The 17,019-nt window shown below is 34.8% G+C and overlaps 1 protein-coding gene across 4 annotated transcripts in view; it reads right to left on the reverse strand.

The window, feature by feature from the left end:
* LOC150101214 (rho GTPase-activating protein 45-like) overlaps positions 1-17,019 on the reverse strand; it is a 519,012-nt gene that overhangs the window by 76,718 nt on the left and 425,275 nt on the right. For all 4 annotated transcript variants that reach the window (XM_090401286.1, XM_090401287.1, XM_090401288.1 and 1 more), the window contains one exon: positions 5,358-5,414. In XM_090401286.1, the coding sequence (XP_090257412.1) occupies positions 5,358-5,414 (57 nt within the window). The remainder of the gene's footprint in view (positions 1-5,357; positions 5,415-17,019) is intronic.

The following is a 17,019-nucleotide window of genomic DNA, read 5'->3' on the forward strand; positions in this document are numbered from 1 at the left end:
CAGATTACCTAACCCCCTCAATAAACCACTCAGTGCTTATGTACTACAGATTTACAACCATAATGTTCAAAAATGTAATAAGGACAAGAGCCTTTTTAATAGTGCATTATTAAACAGGAAAGTGATATCTGAGCTGTGATCGCTGTCTGAATTTTTGATGATGAAAGTTTCTAAACTAGTTTTGAAATGAATGGATTTTTTTTTTTTTTTTTATAAAGGAAGGGAGCTTTCTGAGAGAAGGATTGTGATTCTGTCAACTGTTCACATATGCATTATTATTATTGTTGTACAGGAACCTCCATGGAGTACAAAGACTCATCACAAGAGATTAAATTTAAACACACAATCTATCCTTGAAACCATTAACAGACAAAGCACTCACAACTGACTAAGGCAACCCATTCCATTCATTCACCACTCTCCAAGTGAAAAATCCAATCCTCGTGCCCTTGCTAACCACACTCTTATAAACTTCTAGGGATGACTTCTTGTTCTGCCTCCTCTAGTCAAATGCTGAAACACTGTCCCTGCATTTATAAATATTTCTATAGTCTAAATATTTCCATGAGAAATGTTCATCTGAAATAGCATCAATAATTCCCCCACTTAGTATTAAGCTCGTTGGAACATATGCAGCTGCTGCTGAACATCCCTTCACAGTGCACCTTGAAACCAACAAAACAACTTTCTTTTCCTCCTCCTCCATCCCTGCTACTGCTGTATTGTGGAACAGTCTTCCCCTGATGTGTTTCCCAAGGAATACAATATACGGTCTTTTAAATCAAATATAAACAAGTTCTTAATTTCTCAACCAAACCCACTACCCATGTACAGTACTAATATACTATAGAGGTTAATCAACCAATCTCTTGTATATGGGCCCAACATAAAAAATTCTATAAAGTCGTTTAAGTGACTAAAATGTTTTTATCATATCTCTGCCTTTTTTGCCTATCAGCCAACTTCTGCAATACTATTCTATCTATCCTAAACTATTCTCATAGGAAGCATTCCACAGATTACTCACCATCTTCGTCACTTGCCTCTGGATCCTCTCCACCACATCCTCATTGCCAAGAAATGCAGGTGACCAGACCTGAGCAGTAATCCAGGTGATTGATCTTATCAATTCTTCATAAAGTGGACTGATAGATCCTTATCTCTGCTTGTTAATGTGTTTTTCAAGAACCAAGTAATCCTGTAAACTATCATGGCTACTTGAGCAATATATCTAAACTTCAACTCTATATCTACTACTACTATTCCCAAATCCCTGGCTTCATCAATTTCCAAGAGTACAGTTCCCTCAATGCGATACACAGCTTGTAAGCTTTGTATCCCAGAATGCATAACTTAAAACTTTTCCACATCAAATTGACATGTTTTGCTCATATTGTCAGCCTATTTAAATCATCATGCAAGGCTCCCTGATTAACTATTAGCCTACCCAACTTTGCATCATCAGCAAACAACTGAAGATATCTTCATTCAAATTATTTCCTATATGATTCATGTACAAATTAAACAGCAGAGTCCTATGGCACACCACCACTAGTCACCTGCCTTCTCCTGGATTCTGCTCCTCCACATACTACTTTCTGATATCTAAACATCAGCCACCATTTTATCTACACCTTGACTACCAGAATAAGAAGTCATCCCTAGAAGTTTAAAAGAGTGTGGTTAGCAAGGGCATGAGGATTGGATTTTTCACTTGGAGAGTGGTGAATGAATGAAATGGGTAGCCTTAGTCAGTTGTGAGTACTTTGTCTGTTAATGGTTTTAAGGAAAGACATGATAGATATTGTGTTGGATAGCACTGCTGCAATGAGTCTTAGAACTCCATATCGCAGAACAAGAAGTCATCCCTGGAAGTTAGCAAGGACATGAAAATTAGATTTTTTGCTTGGGGAATTGTGAAACTGAACTTTTCAAAAATATAAGAAACTAGTGGTGCCACCTGTTGTATCTTTTTGTTATTGAAAGCAGCAACCTTCATTAGTGTTGTGTCAACTGTTTATGACATTTGGAAGTTTATTTTCCACTTTCTCTAAATCCAGAGTAATTTAATAATAAAATGGTACACCTTTTGGCAACTTGTATAGGTAAATATGACCTCTCCATTGCTTCTGCCTTAGTATCACCACTTCTGGGTATTGCTCCCACTGACAAGACCTCATTAAAGGTCGAAACTGGTCTGGGTAGTGGCCCTTTCCTTAATGCATAGCATTATACATCTCCACAAGGAGATGTGCTTTGCATTATGGGAGATACTGAGACAAGGAGTGATGAGAGTTTGGTCCACCTTTACTACCACTTGCTTCAGACACAAACTTTGTTTGCTTACACTTGGCTAAAGGATTAAACTAAATTTATTATATGTTTATGACATTTGTTTCATTAGAAGAAGTTATAGTGACAGTGTGTTTTGACGAACGGTTGGTCGTCATGATATTCATGCCATACACGACGAATTCTCGCTACCAATTGCTTCAAAACTTCAAAGTAAAACTCACCATTGACCATTTGGCCAGGCAGAACGAATTCTTTGTGGATAATACCCTGGAATCATAGAAGCAAATCAGCATTATCTTTACTTTTGAGTTCTCCAAGCGACTTGTTTTCGGATGCCCCTCTTCTGGTGGTCTCCACTCAGCACTTTTGTTTCAGGCTCATACTCAAAACACCAAGTTTCGTCACCAGTAGCGATCGTTTCAAGGAAGTTTGAGTCCTTACGAGCGATTTTAATGAGGTCCTTGTAGTGTTCAATTGGATTCATTTTTTGATCATCGGTCAACTTGAGGGGAACAAATCACGAATTCAATTTACTTGTGCACAGTTGATTTTGGAATCCCCAATTCATCTTCAATCAATCTCATGGAAGATTTCGGGTTTTCTTTGATGAAATCACACACTTTTTGGATGTTAACTTCGCTCAGTCTAGTTTTTGGACAGGCCCGGCTTTTCGTTGTCCTCAAGCATCGCACGACCACTTTGAAATAGCTTAAACCACTCGTAAACTTGAGCGTGCTGGATAAGCATTCATCACTGTATGCTTTTTTGAAGCATTTGATGCATTTTGGTAAAACTTTTACCAAAAGTTTAACACACAAGTCAATCACAGCTCTGTTTGAAACTCATTTTCCAATCGTTCGTCAAAACACACTGTCACTCTTGGCACTATAACTCTGCCTCTAACGAAACAAACGTCATAAATAGTTGACACAACACTAATGAAGGTTGCCGATTTTGACAACAACAACAAAAAAAAAAAGATATAACAGGTAGCACCACTAGCACCTCTGTCCAAAAAGAAACAAAAAGTTTGGTTTCTTTTTGGACAGAGGGTGTATATCACCAGTTTCATATCCATCCCCATTTCTTACAGTTTGCATAGCAGAGTTCCATGTGGTATCCTGTCAAATGGCTTTGCAAAATCCTGCAATATCATTGTGTAGCCACTCTTTTTATCCAACTGAGCTGTCACTTTATTATAAAAAGTTAGTAGATTACTGAGACATGACAACCCTTCACAAAGCCATGCTTTCCCTCTTAGAGTATCATATTCTTATCTACCCATTCCTTAATTCTCTTTTTCACCAACTTTTCCAGTACTTTTACTGCCACTCCTGAGATACTGATTGGTTTATAATTTGCTACCAGACTTAGATCCTCTTCTACTACAAAGGAATTATTTTACCTCCCCTTCCACTCTCTTGGGAATTTGCCTGAGCCAAGACTTAAACAGTTTAGTTAAAGGCATTGTCAGTTCCTCTGTACATTCTCTTAAAATGCAAGCTGATATCCCATCCAATCCCACAACTGTATTTGTATTCAGATTCTGCACTATCCTAAGTACCTCCAATTTATCAACCTCTATTCTCATATCAGTCCCTTTCACCTCTGCCATAACGATATCTTCACTTGGATGATATACCCTTGCAAAATGATCACTCATTAGCTGAACAATTTTGTTTTTATGGTTACCTACCATCTGCCCTCATTAAAGTTATTCTTCCTCCTACTTGCCACATAATAAAAAAACTCTTTGCGATTTCCTTTTCCCTGCTTGGCTATTTCTTCTAAAAATCTAATTTTGCGTTCATTACCATGAAAGTCATCTTTCTTGTTTGATACTTGACTGTTCATGAGTTAGCTGATTACCTTTCTCCTTATGTACCCTCCACAACATTTTCTTTTCTTGCAGCTTCTGCTTAATGATACTACTCATCCAACTAACTCCTACACAATTTAACCTCCTGACCTTGCGTATGAGTGTGATATTGCTTCTTTCAGATACCCCTTGACTATCCTTCATGCTCTGTGAACATCCTTACCTTGCAGATCTTTATGCCATGGTACTGCTTCAAGCTACCTCCTAAGTGTATCATCATCATCACCTGCCTTGTAGTTCCACATGTACCCTTTCTTAACTGGAATTTCCATGTTTTGCTACCACACAATTCAAGACCAAATGATCAATTTTCCCAATGTAGCCACCTTAGTTATGGAGAGGTCTTCTGGTCCTATAACCAGATCCAGCACTCTACCCCAAATCCTTTCCATCACATTCTGCTTTAAGTAATTAATTCTCAGTAGGTGTAGAAATTCCATTTCCTTCCTGCCACATGATCTTTCCTTCTACCAATCTATATCTCTGAAGTTGAATCGCCTCATAATAATTATTTGACTTGCACTCATTGTACTAATCTATTGATGCATGTCTTCCACATCATCCCTGGCCTATAGCAGCAACCAATTTTATATTTTGTCCTGTTGGCCTCACTCTCAACCAGATTGACTCCAAAGAACTGCCATTTGCCTGACTGACTCCTACTCTTGTTGGTTGCATTCATCTGCTATCATCAGCAATACCCTGTCTACTCTATCCACCTTGAAAATACCATTACATTCTATACCTGTAACTATGTCACCGGCTGTTAAGTCTTACTAATGTTTAAAACTTTTGGTGAGGTTGCACTAACTAATGCCAAAAACTCCTTGCACACAAACTGTTTGTTTGCATTTGGGGTGGTGTGTGTGTGTGGGGGGGGATTAAAACAAGAATATAATTTATTGAGTATAATACAATAAACTACTTTCAATCCAGTTCTAGATAGCCCCATACTATGAGACTATTTTGACTAATAAATACCTTGTGTTATGTGATAATTTTTTTTTTGTTCTCTAACAACGCTAGTTTGAAATCCAGTGAAATGTTACCAGCTAAACAAATTATATTTTGTTCTTTTAGTGTTGCAAGTTTTTAAATAATTAAAATGAATGAATGTCAGCAGCTAATTCTTTCTAAATGTATTTATCAGAGAGAGAAGTAAACTGGCACAGATTATACATACCTTTGCCAACTTGATAAAATCTGGATACAATTTAAAGCTAAGAAGTGGTTCTGGAAGCTTAAAAAAAAAGTAAAAATAAATAAGTAAATATCAATATTATTTAGGAAAACAAAAAGTATTGTACATTAGCAAACAAATTAATCCATACACTCGCATTTTAAAGAAAAATTTTAATTTCTCTAGAAAACAAGTACAAAAATTAAATCCAAACTTTACCTATTAATTTATGTTATCCTTTGTGTCGCAATTTAATTTTCCGTCTCTTTTTTACTATGGTCCACAAATTTTCTATTGGGTTAATGTCAGGAGAGTTACCTGGCCACTGAAGCAATGAGATGTTGAAATTTTTGAGGAACTTTTTCACTTTTTTTTAAAGTGTGGCATGGAGGGAGATACTGTTGAAAGATGAGTTCTTTGTTTTTCTGGATCTGTGGATCTAGATTCGTTATACCTGAAATGATCCTGGACCATCGTGTGTAAAAGAAACCCAGAACATTTTTTGAAGTCTTCTCAGCTGCTGATTTGAGAACATAGGGTTCTCACTCTTTGTGGACCAAGAAATGGCTTTCATCTGAGAATATGACCTTCCACTTCTCAACAGTCCAATCTTTGTACGGTTTTGCCAATTGGAGTCTATTTTTTCAATAGTTATTTGTTTTTTGGTCTGTGGACAGTCCTTTCAACAATCTTTGGACTGTCATCTCATAAACATTAATCCCACTAGTGCCAAGTCTCTATTTAAGTCTACAGCAGACAATCTTTGATTCATTTTGCTTTTCCTAACTAGCAAACAACCTTGAGTAAGTGCAATTTTCCTTTTTCTTTTCTCTCAGGAGAAAAGGTAACTGTCTCTCTAAACCTCTATAAAATCACATTAACAGTACCCAAACTAACACCACACGCACGCATCGGCAATTTGTCTTTGAGTTACAGATATGTGCTGAGAAAGAGTACATATTTTTGAATGCTTTCATGGAGATGCATCCATTTTATAGTTACACAAAATGAATAAAAAACTACGAATGTCAACTTGTTTAAGCGCCTCTGTAGTGCAATCGGAAGAACAATGGTACATTGCATCCTTCGATTGGAAAAGGCCTAAGTTTGATTCTCATCATGATAAGAGGAATCTTTATATGGTTTTTTTTTCAATTGAAAGTGAGTTAGCTGATCTCATAAGGAGGTGGTAGGGTTTTTTCTACTAGAAAATTGAGTTTTTCATCCTTCATACAGGCAAATCGGACTTGAAAACACATGCAATTTACAGACAAAAAATACTCATGGTGGAGGGCAGTAGATGGTGTTTGTGGAGATGATGATGGTAGTGGCAGTTCGTTGTAGTTGGTGGATTAAGTGGCAGAGATGGAGAGCTGTAGAGTAGGTGCCCTCCCTCGATGAGTCTTTGGACTCATTGGAGGTGTCACGTAATAATATTAAAAATGTACAACACTATTAATAAACATTGTAGAAACACTTAAAACAGGCAGCACTCAACCAAAATAGTTAACCAAAATTACTGCGAACTGAAACAAAAACCAAACCAAAATCTTGATGAAATTTCTGCTTGTTCGGATTAATTTGTTCACTACTGTATATTTATATTTGGTGTCTAATAAAAGATATAAATAAAAATAAATTTCAGACATTTGGGTCATATGGTGTATGCAGGGTTTTCTTGTACCATAAATTAAAATCAGAGTTGAAATTGAATACAGTAGCTTTGGTGGGTGAGAACAGATCTGACCTATTTGTCTGATATGATAAAGAGAATTTTTTTTTGCAAGAATACCATTTACAAGAATGAAAGTAGTTACAACTACTTTGCAATGTGCAGAATGACTAAAGAGCAGTGCTTGCAGGTGGTTTAATTTTTGCAGCCAATTTTAGACAAACTATATGGCTCTTAAATGGTTTTTGCATATAAATTGGATATTCTATAATTTTGGATTTCTGGAAATTATTTCCACATAGAACCAAGATTAACAGTAAGAGAAAAAGGATTAAGCTTTATGCATAAGGAGATCTTGAGTATAAAGTTAGGATTTTTTACATTCTGCATCTTTCTGTAGTTGACATTTTCTGGATGTCTACATTTTCTGTATCTTTAGATTTTTCTCCTTCTCATCTATTACAAACTACACTCAATGGATAAAACATTAGAGATAACTACCTAATAGTATGTTTGTCCTCTTCTGGCGTGAATAACAGCCTGTACTCTCTGAGGCATTGACTCCACCAGCTGTCAGAGGTAATTCCAGCCATGCCTGTTGCAGCATTGTTCACAACTGTGCCTTAGACATCTGTCCTAGATACATGGATCTGGTGTCTCGCTCTACAGCATCCCAGAGAGATTTGATCAGATTTAATTCTAGGGACCTTGGAGGCCAATGGATGGTCTCAAACTCAGATAAATGTTCCACGAGCCATGTCTGGGTGGTTGCAGCCTGCTGCATTGTTCTACTGAAACAGAACATTGTGGCAGGCTGCAACCATGACTTCTGGTTGTGTCTGGAGAGGTCTGACTTCTCCAGACACACCAAGGGACCTAATGTATCAAATGAGAAGGCTCTCCAAACCATCACAGAGCCGACCTAGCACAATGGGCCATGGCCTTATGCTGTTGACACCACACTCATACCCTCCTGTCAGCTCAGTACAACTGATAACAGGATTCATCAGACCACATGACTGTGGTCCACTCTGCAGCGATACAGTTTTGATGGTCTTGACACCAGGTGAGGCACAATGCTCGATGTGGAGCATGATTAGGGCATTGGCTCCCATAGCCCATGGTATGCAGAATATGTCATACTCTTCACTAATGCTGTTTGGACCTCCAACATTGAAACTGGATGTGATTTGTGTTTGCCGTTGCTCCGCAACTGGTCTGTATGAACCTGTACAGTGTACGTCAACCCAGTCATAAATGGCATGTGGTCAATCACCACTTGAATGCTGGTACGTCTATTGATGGTATACTCATGGCAGACCCTTGATACAGTTGCCCTTGAGAACCGGTTCTTACTACTTGGGCAATAGAATGACCCATCTGTCTTGCACTGATAATACATCAACAATCAAAGTCTCTAAGATCGCCACATTTACTCATGTTCATCAATTGCAATACACTGTTGGGAAGCCCCACTGTCTGTATTTGGTTTGGGTACATTTCACTCTGCATGCAGGGGGGGATGTCAGTGTCAGCTTTCCATCACCCCCTATCTCAAATGTTTTGTCTATTGAGTATATCACACATAATTACTGTTGTATTAGTATTATTATTGCCTTAATAATAATAGGAAGCTAAGTGAACTGATAGTGTTAAGAGTGCTTTAAATGATCAAAATGCAAGAGCTGATCAAATGAGTTATATAGGGGATGTCCACTTACTGTGATCAACAAGCAATAGAGGACCATTTACATAACATTATCTAAATATTGTTTTGTTTCTATTGCTATGATACAGTATATCACACCTTATGTGCTCTTTCCTTTTTCAAGAAATATGTAGGTTAGAATAAACACAACTAGAAATTACACTTTGATATACAAAGTGTACAAAAATTTAACATAAAATTTAAATGCAAAACATTATTTTTGAAATCTGCTCAAAAACATATTAATACTTAAACTGAAGTATTCGTAACATTCCATTTTATAAAAAGTAAAGTTGAAAATTATAAGAAAAACATAATTTTTTTTTTATTTTTAGAACAAGTTACCAAACAAAAAAGACAACTCATCTAAGAAATCACAGTTCAAGGTGCACTATTTAACTCATTAAATAGTGCACCTTCAGCTAGATTAGGTGACTATTTAGCTGAAGGTGCATTCCCTAATGATGAAGTTCCTCATTCATTTTTATAGTTGCTTATGGATAAGAGTTGCTCCACTATTTTTGGAATGGGAAATCGAGTGAGTTCCCATTCTCTTGATGTCATTGATGTGCAATATCAGTCATACATGGATAATCAAATCCATAAACTTATTTTTAGGTTCGTCAGTTCTGTTTTTGTAACTAGGTAAAGAATTAACCACCTCAAAATAAAAAAAAAATAAAAAAATGTACTCTATAATATAAAATGATAAGCTTTTTTTGTAACGTTTTCGTGTCACGTTTTTTGTCAAGTTTTTTGAAACTCGAGAGCTTCAAAACGCTAGCCTGAGTGTTCAAAATTCGAGTCATCAGAATTCAAGAAGAACCAGCCTACCAGTTCGGAAGTCGGGGAGCAGAACTCCCCACCCCTCTTCAAGTTTTCAAAATTCGAGTCATCAGAATTCAAGGAGAACTGGCCTAACAGTCCGGAACTTGGGGGGATGGGCACTGGGGGGGTACATTGACTTGGTGATTGGATATGTTCATCTTTTTTTGACTGACTGAAACCAAGAAAATAGATAAGTTAATTTAATGGAGCACATGTTTTGTCAAAAATGACTTCTTCAGATGTGGTAACACTTAAAAGCAAATTAAAAAAATAAAAAACCATAAAAACACTGAATTGAAATTAGAAGAATATCTAAATTACTACACAGAACTGTGGACAGACAAATATTTTAAAAAAAGACAACTGGCAAACAATTAACAAAAATGAAAAGGAAATAACTGAAGAAGAATTAGAAATCAGCCTGAAAGAAACAAGAAACGGAAAATCACCTGGAGAAGATAAGCTAGGTTCAGAACTATATAAATACGCAGGAACAAGATTCAAAGGAAGACTCTTATTATTTTTAAATAAAATTTACTCAACTGGTATCCCCCCAATAGAATGGAAAAAAGCAATTGTGATTCCTATCTTTAAGAAAGGTAATAGAGATGACCCTAAAAACTATAGAGGTATCAGTATACTAAATTCATGTTACAAAATATATAGCAGAATCTTAAATAGCAAACTAATGAAATATTCCGAAAACTTTATTCTAGAGGTACAAAATGGATTTAGAAAAGGACGATCATGTATAGACCCAGCCTTCTGCCTAAAATTAATAATAGAGAAAAGAAGAGAATATAATTTAGAAACACATATTGCATTTATTGACTTTGAAAAAGCATTTGACAAAGTTAAAAGAAACATATTATTTAACATATTAAAAGAAAGACAAATACCAAATAATATCCTAAAAGCTGTCACAAGTATATATGAAAATAATCAAATACAAATAAGATTAAATCACGAGCTATCATATACAAGAGAGATAAACCAAGGGGTCCGACAGGGATGTCCCCTCTCAGCAACTCTTTTTAATATCTACTTAAATGAAATAATAATAAAATGGAGTAAAAATTTACATCAAGGAATTAAACTTTCACCTACAGTTAACTTAAACACTCTCCTCTTTGCAGACGACCAAATAATAATTACAAATTCTGAAGATAACTTACAGAAAGCTATTTTAAATCTAAATGAGATATCCAAAGATTATGGTATGATGATATCAACGGAAAAATCAAAAACTATGGCCTTTAAAGTACAAGATCCAGCAAGAACTAAAATAGTATTAGATAACAAGATCTTAGAACAGGTGAATTCATTTAACTAACTAGGATGTATGATCACTTATGAAAATGAAAAAGATATAAACATAAAAATTGCAAAATATTTAACAATAACAGGAGTAATTAACTCTATATTTAAACCAAACCAGGCCAAAAGTATACAATACATTAGCCCTACCAGTCTTAATGTATGGAAGTGAAATCTGGACAATAAAACAAAAAGACAAAGATTAACAACAGCAGAAATGAAGTTTATGAGAAAAACTGCAAAGTATACCCTATTTGATCACAAAAGAAATGAAGAAATTATGAAAGAATTAAACCAAGAACCAGTAATAGAAAAAATTAAAAAATATAAACATAAATGGATGAAACATGTTCAAAGAATGAAAACAAAAAGATTACCAAAACAAGCCTTAAAGTACAAGCCATTAGGAAAAAGAAAACCAGGACGTCCTCTTAAACGATGACTTCTAAGGCCGGAACAGGCCATACTAGGCCTAAATCCTTGATACGTATGATGATGATAAAAACACTTATTATAATAAGACTTGTGAACTTCAGGTGTTACCACACCTGAAGAAGTCATTTTTGATGAAACATGTTGTGTGCTCCATTAAATTAACTTGTTATCTATTTTCTCGGTTTCAGTCAGTCAAAAAAAAAAAAAGTATATATATATATAGTGAATCACTAAAGCTTTTAAGAATAAAAATTGTTCAAATGTTCTGAAACCCAAAACATGCTCATCTGTAATTTTTGAGTGCAATCTCTTTAGTGTTATATGTGACAAGTGACTACAGAATGCTTATTCTCATATCACAAATAATTTCTGCCAACCATTTCAAGCGGCTTCTTTTCAGGAAACAGTAACATTTCCTCCTCTTTCAGTTTAACCACTTTTATGGAGCTTTGGCATGCATCCTTACTAATGTCATTTACAGTTGGCCATGACCACAAAAAATCACATTAAGCAAACACCCACAATAACAGTAAGTTATATTAAAAAAGAATATATGATCAGTTTTGTAAAGTATTTCTCTAATATTTTTAATTGATTATTATACATTATTTGCCATTCATCAAAGTATACAGGGCCATCTAAAAGATGGTGCCAACTATACTTATGATTGTTATTAGATTAACTCTCCTGAAGTCAAGGACATTGAGGGAGAGAGAAGTTTATACATTATGTACAAAATTTACCTAGAAAGTCTTTCCTGCAACATAACTATCATAGTGAATTCATCTACACTTTTAATCACAACACATTCAGGCAATGCATTCCACTCACCCACTATTTTCCATGAGGAAAAAAAAAAGGTTAAAATAAACACAACTGGAAATTTCACTTTAATATACAAAGTGTACAAAAATTTAACATAAAATTTAAATGTAAAACATTATTTTTGAAGTTTAAGCCCTCATTCTTGTCCCTTTTTGTTCTACCATGTTGTGTGGTATCCTTATAACTTAACATTCTAAAGTGATGAAGTCATTTTTTTCAACTCCTCTACATCCTTTTCTAAATATCTTCATCCTGTCCAAATCCTGGTGTCCTGATGTGGCATAATCAGGGCTTATACAAATGAATCACTAACCATTTTATCTCTGCTGATTAATGTTCTTCTTAATATTGGAGCAATTCTCTGAGTTGTCTTTTACAACCTCTGAATTTCAAATTCTGATCCACTATTATCCCAGGATCCCATACTTCCATATCTAGAGTATGCAGTCTCCCATCTGCAGATCTCAAAGTTCAAGACTTTAAGATGATATCCCTATTCATCTACTCACTTTTCTAGCTTATTTAAATCCTCCTGAAGAGCTGCCACATCAGCACTATACTTAATAACCTTCCCTAGCTTCATGTATCAAAAATTCAATATCTTCCTGAATTCTAGTAACAATATCATTAATATAAAGGTTAAACAGTAATGGTCCTAGCACACAATCTTGTTGGATCCCACTGGTAACTATCCTTTTCCATATATAACCCTTTGATATCTATCAGAGAAAATTTCCAATCCACTTCATCAACTAAATATCCAAACCCTTATGTTACAGCTTAAATATTAGCTTATGTACAAATGCTTTTTGCAAAATCCAAACAACGTATGCATTTTTCACCACTCTTATTTTATTATAGAAGCTAACTAGATTACCAAAGTATGTCCCTTAACAAATCCATGCTGACCTTTAAGATATTATTCTTACCTGCCCAAGTCTGTATGAGCTCTTATCAATACATCCAATACCTTTAGAACCACAGAAGTGTTACAAATTAATCTATATTTTGATGCCTCTTCTCCCACTACCCTTGTCCGATGAAGGATGCTGCATAAGAGTAATCACAACTTGTGGCAAGATATCTTAGATGGATATACAAAGTTTTTTTCACTTGGTTATAATATAAATTAAACATGCCAAGAAACTGTATTCTTTCTTTTAGTGTTGCACAGTGATCAGCATTCATTTTAGAAATTACGGACTTTACAACCTTGTTATAAATAATTCTTTTAATTTCCCGACATTTCGATCTTCACATTAAGATCATCATCTAGAGTATATACAAGAACAAGCCGAGTTACATTACACACATTAGTAAGCTAAAGAAACAATGATTTGATCACCAGTTATTCTACTGGCATGACCTCTAGTCGGAAAAAAAATTGCAAATTAATTAATTATTTAGAAACTACATCAAAGCTAAATTCTATTTAAGATAACATGAGTAAAACATTCTTTCTTATAGATAGTCTTCTTTCAGTAACAACGATGTCCTATTTTTAACATTACAATTGTTCGGAGATTTCTGTGGTTAAGAAGTTCAATCGAATTATTTCGGTTTTGTGAACCACATTTTTATTAAAAAAGACTGTTTTTAAAACTAAACAAGTACTAAAAAACAAACCCGACAAGTTTCGTTAGTCGTCAGACTAACATCTTCAGGGGTAAAGAGAACTGACAGTTTAAAACACAAACTATAAGAAATTACGAAAAAACAAGTTCATTTGTTGTATTATGAACATCAAAAAAGTTTGTTAAAAAAACAATAACATATCTATACAACCGTTAATACGTGTTAGCTGAAAACAATGCTATTTGGTGTCATGTTCTGTGGTTCACTTTCACTCTGTCTGAGGTCTGAACTGGGTAAATTTTTAATAAACGCTGACCAAACTTGATTTAAAATCAAACCTTGATTTTTGTTTCATTGCATAGGAATTTTAATCATATTTGATGCCTCTTTGAATTTTCTTGTGAAACAGTTTTTATCAATGTAGGACATGTTTGTTCTATCCCAGAGTACATCGTGACCAGTAGAAGTGTGAAATCCCAAACCAGTACAGAAGAAAAGCAGAAAGAAGAAATACAATACTTAACACAGATCCTACAACTGAATGGTTTCAAAACTAAGATAATTAAGAAAATTCTCAATACAGCACCTACAAGAAACTTAAACAAGACTTCAAGAATGCAGTCACCCTTCCTTATATCAAGAATGTAACAAATAAATTAGCCAAACTTCTCTACAAGTACAACATAAAAGTGACTTTCCTACCACTTGAAAAAATATCAAAATCTCTTCATCCTCCAAAACCTCCACATCACCAAATGAAAAAACCAGGAGTTTATAATATTCACTGTTCCTGTGGCATCTGCTATGTAGGCCAGACGGGGAGATCGGGAGAAATCCGCATGGACGTACAAAAAAAGAGAGAACATAAGTCTGGTTTGGCATTTCACACAACTTCTACTGGTCATGATGTACTCTGGGACAGAACAAACATGTCCTACATTGATAAAAACTGTTTCACAAGAAAATTCAAAGAGGCAGCAAATATGATTAAAATTCCTATGCAATGCAACAAAAATCAAGGTTTGATTTTAAATCAAGTTTGGTCAGCGTTTATTAAAAATTTACCCAGTTCAGACCTCAGACAGAGTGAAAGTGAACCACAGAATGCGACACCAAATAGCATTGTTTTCAGCTAACACGTATTAACGGTTGTATAGATCTGTTATTGTTTTTTTAACAAACTTTTTTGATGTTCATAATATCAACAAATGAACTTGTTTTTTTGTAAGTTCTTATAGTTTGTGTTTTAAACTGTTAGTTCTCTTTACCCCTGAAGATGTTAGTCTGACGACTAATGAAACTTGTCGGGTTTGTTTTTTAGTACTTGTTTAGTTTTAAAAACAGTCTTTTTTAATAAAAATGTGGTTCACAAAATTGAAATAATTCGAATAAAATAATTGTTATTTTAGATTTAGGATTCTGGATTATCTACAGTCCTGTTTATGGTTAACTCTTGGAGAGAAAGGTTCCATAGGTAGAATATGTGCCTTCCATATGCTTAGGATTTTTTTTTTCTTTCCTGTATATTCATAAATTGTATTCTTGTTTAATCCTTTTATCCAAGTGTAAGGAAACAGAATTTGCATGTGAAGTATCTTCACAACTAGTCTACTGATATACAGAGGCTAATGACTTTACATCAACTGTCTTAGTCCCATAATGCAAAGTACACATCCTTTTGGATGTGTATAATGCTAAGCATAATGGGAAGGGCCACTACTGGTTTTGACTTCTATTGAGGTCTCAATAGTAAGAGCCAGAGCCTAGAATGTAGAAGTCATATATTTACTACATACAAGTACTTGCATGTAGGAAATAGAAAACCATTTATCTGACTATTGGCAAGGCAATTTGCCATTCTGATAATTGAAGTACAATTACTTGGTGCTGTATCAGAGGTTGATTAATTGAAAGGTTGTTGTTTAGAAGGTCAGATGAATGGTAGATTACTGTGTGTGTGTGCACACTATTTTTTTAATTCAAATTTGCTTGTAAAGACAAAAGTTACTGTATTCAATGAGTGAATCTGACATGCACAAAATGTCACCAGACTAACAATTCTGGTTTAAACTTCAAAGCACACACTTCTCAGTGCAGTTCTTGAGTAACCTGTGTATGTGGAATTTTACCAAGAGAAAGAGAAGACAGCAACAACAAATGTTCTTACACACAATCACAACACATATCGCACAGTTATGAATGACAGTCCATACTTCTTTCATCATTTAATGCCTTACTACAAATATTTGCAATAAGGCATTAGTGATGCCTATATAAGCAAGAACCAAATACATTAATAACAGGTACACCATCCCAATAAGACCAGACAAACATAAATGCCACATTAAATTCCTCCACTATAGCAAAATAGGCCTGTCAGACCATGCACATCTCACAGAATCAACTGGAAAGGCACCAATTTCCTCCACTACACCAAAATGTGGTTTGAAAGAAAGTTCAAGGAAGCTTGTGAGATGCTGAAACATCCTCCAAATCTAAACAAGAATAATGGATTAGTACTTTCAAGAATCTGAAGGACCCATCTGCAACCTATATATACAGCATTCAGAACATGATGGCAGAATCCCAACACAAAACAAGCTTAATAGAAGACGACTTTAGAGATGTGTTTAATGTGGTCGTACTATAAAACTTTATTTATAAATTATTTAATTTTATTCTCTATCATCTGTATATTATTATACAGATTATTATTATGTTTTTTTTCACCAGAGTTCATGCTAGGGTGAACAATTAACAAAGCATTTAGATTTATTTTACTTTTGTGTAATGTCATGTAGCTTGTGTGCATGTTTTCCTGATGATGACGTCAACTGTTATTTTCTTAACCATAAGTAAAGTAATTACTCCAACATGTGTGTTTTTGTCTGTATACATTCTTAATTATGAATGCTGACCACCGTGTAACCTTGAAAGAAAGAAAAAATTAATGATTGCTCTCACAAGATTTAACTGTTTAATGATGAAGTCTATAGAGTATATAGTTCTCTTTTTCAAGTTTTAATCATAAAAGCTCACAACACACCCACCACCACAACAAAACACACAAAATATTCTTTGCTGGTATTTTTCTTCTTACAGAATCTTTTACAACTGCCCTTTCTATTTTTTTCTATTTTAGCCCATATACATTTATTATTTTTCCTTGTGTCTATTAGCTGCTCTACTCACATCCCAGTATAGCATAGTCTGTATTTCCAATCACTGCATCAGTAACATCATAACAGCCATGTATCACAAACAGTAAAGGGCTGTTTTTTACTTGAGGTTTAATTTAGGTAGTC

Source organism: Typopeltis vanoorti, chromosome 12, assembly GCF_054136105.1.
Source record: "Typopeltis vanoorti isolate ZY-2024b chromosome 12, IOZ_Tvanoo_1.0, whole genome shotgun sequence".
In the NCBI taxonomy this organism is placed as follows: Eukaryota; Metazoa; Arthropoda; class Arachnida; order Uropygi; family Thelyphonidae; genus Typopeltis; species Typopeltis vanoorti.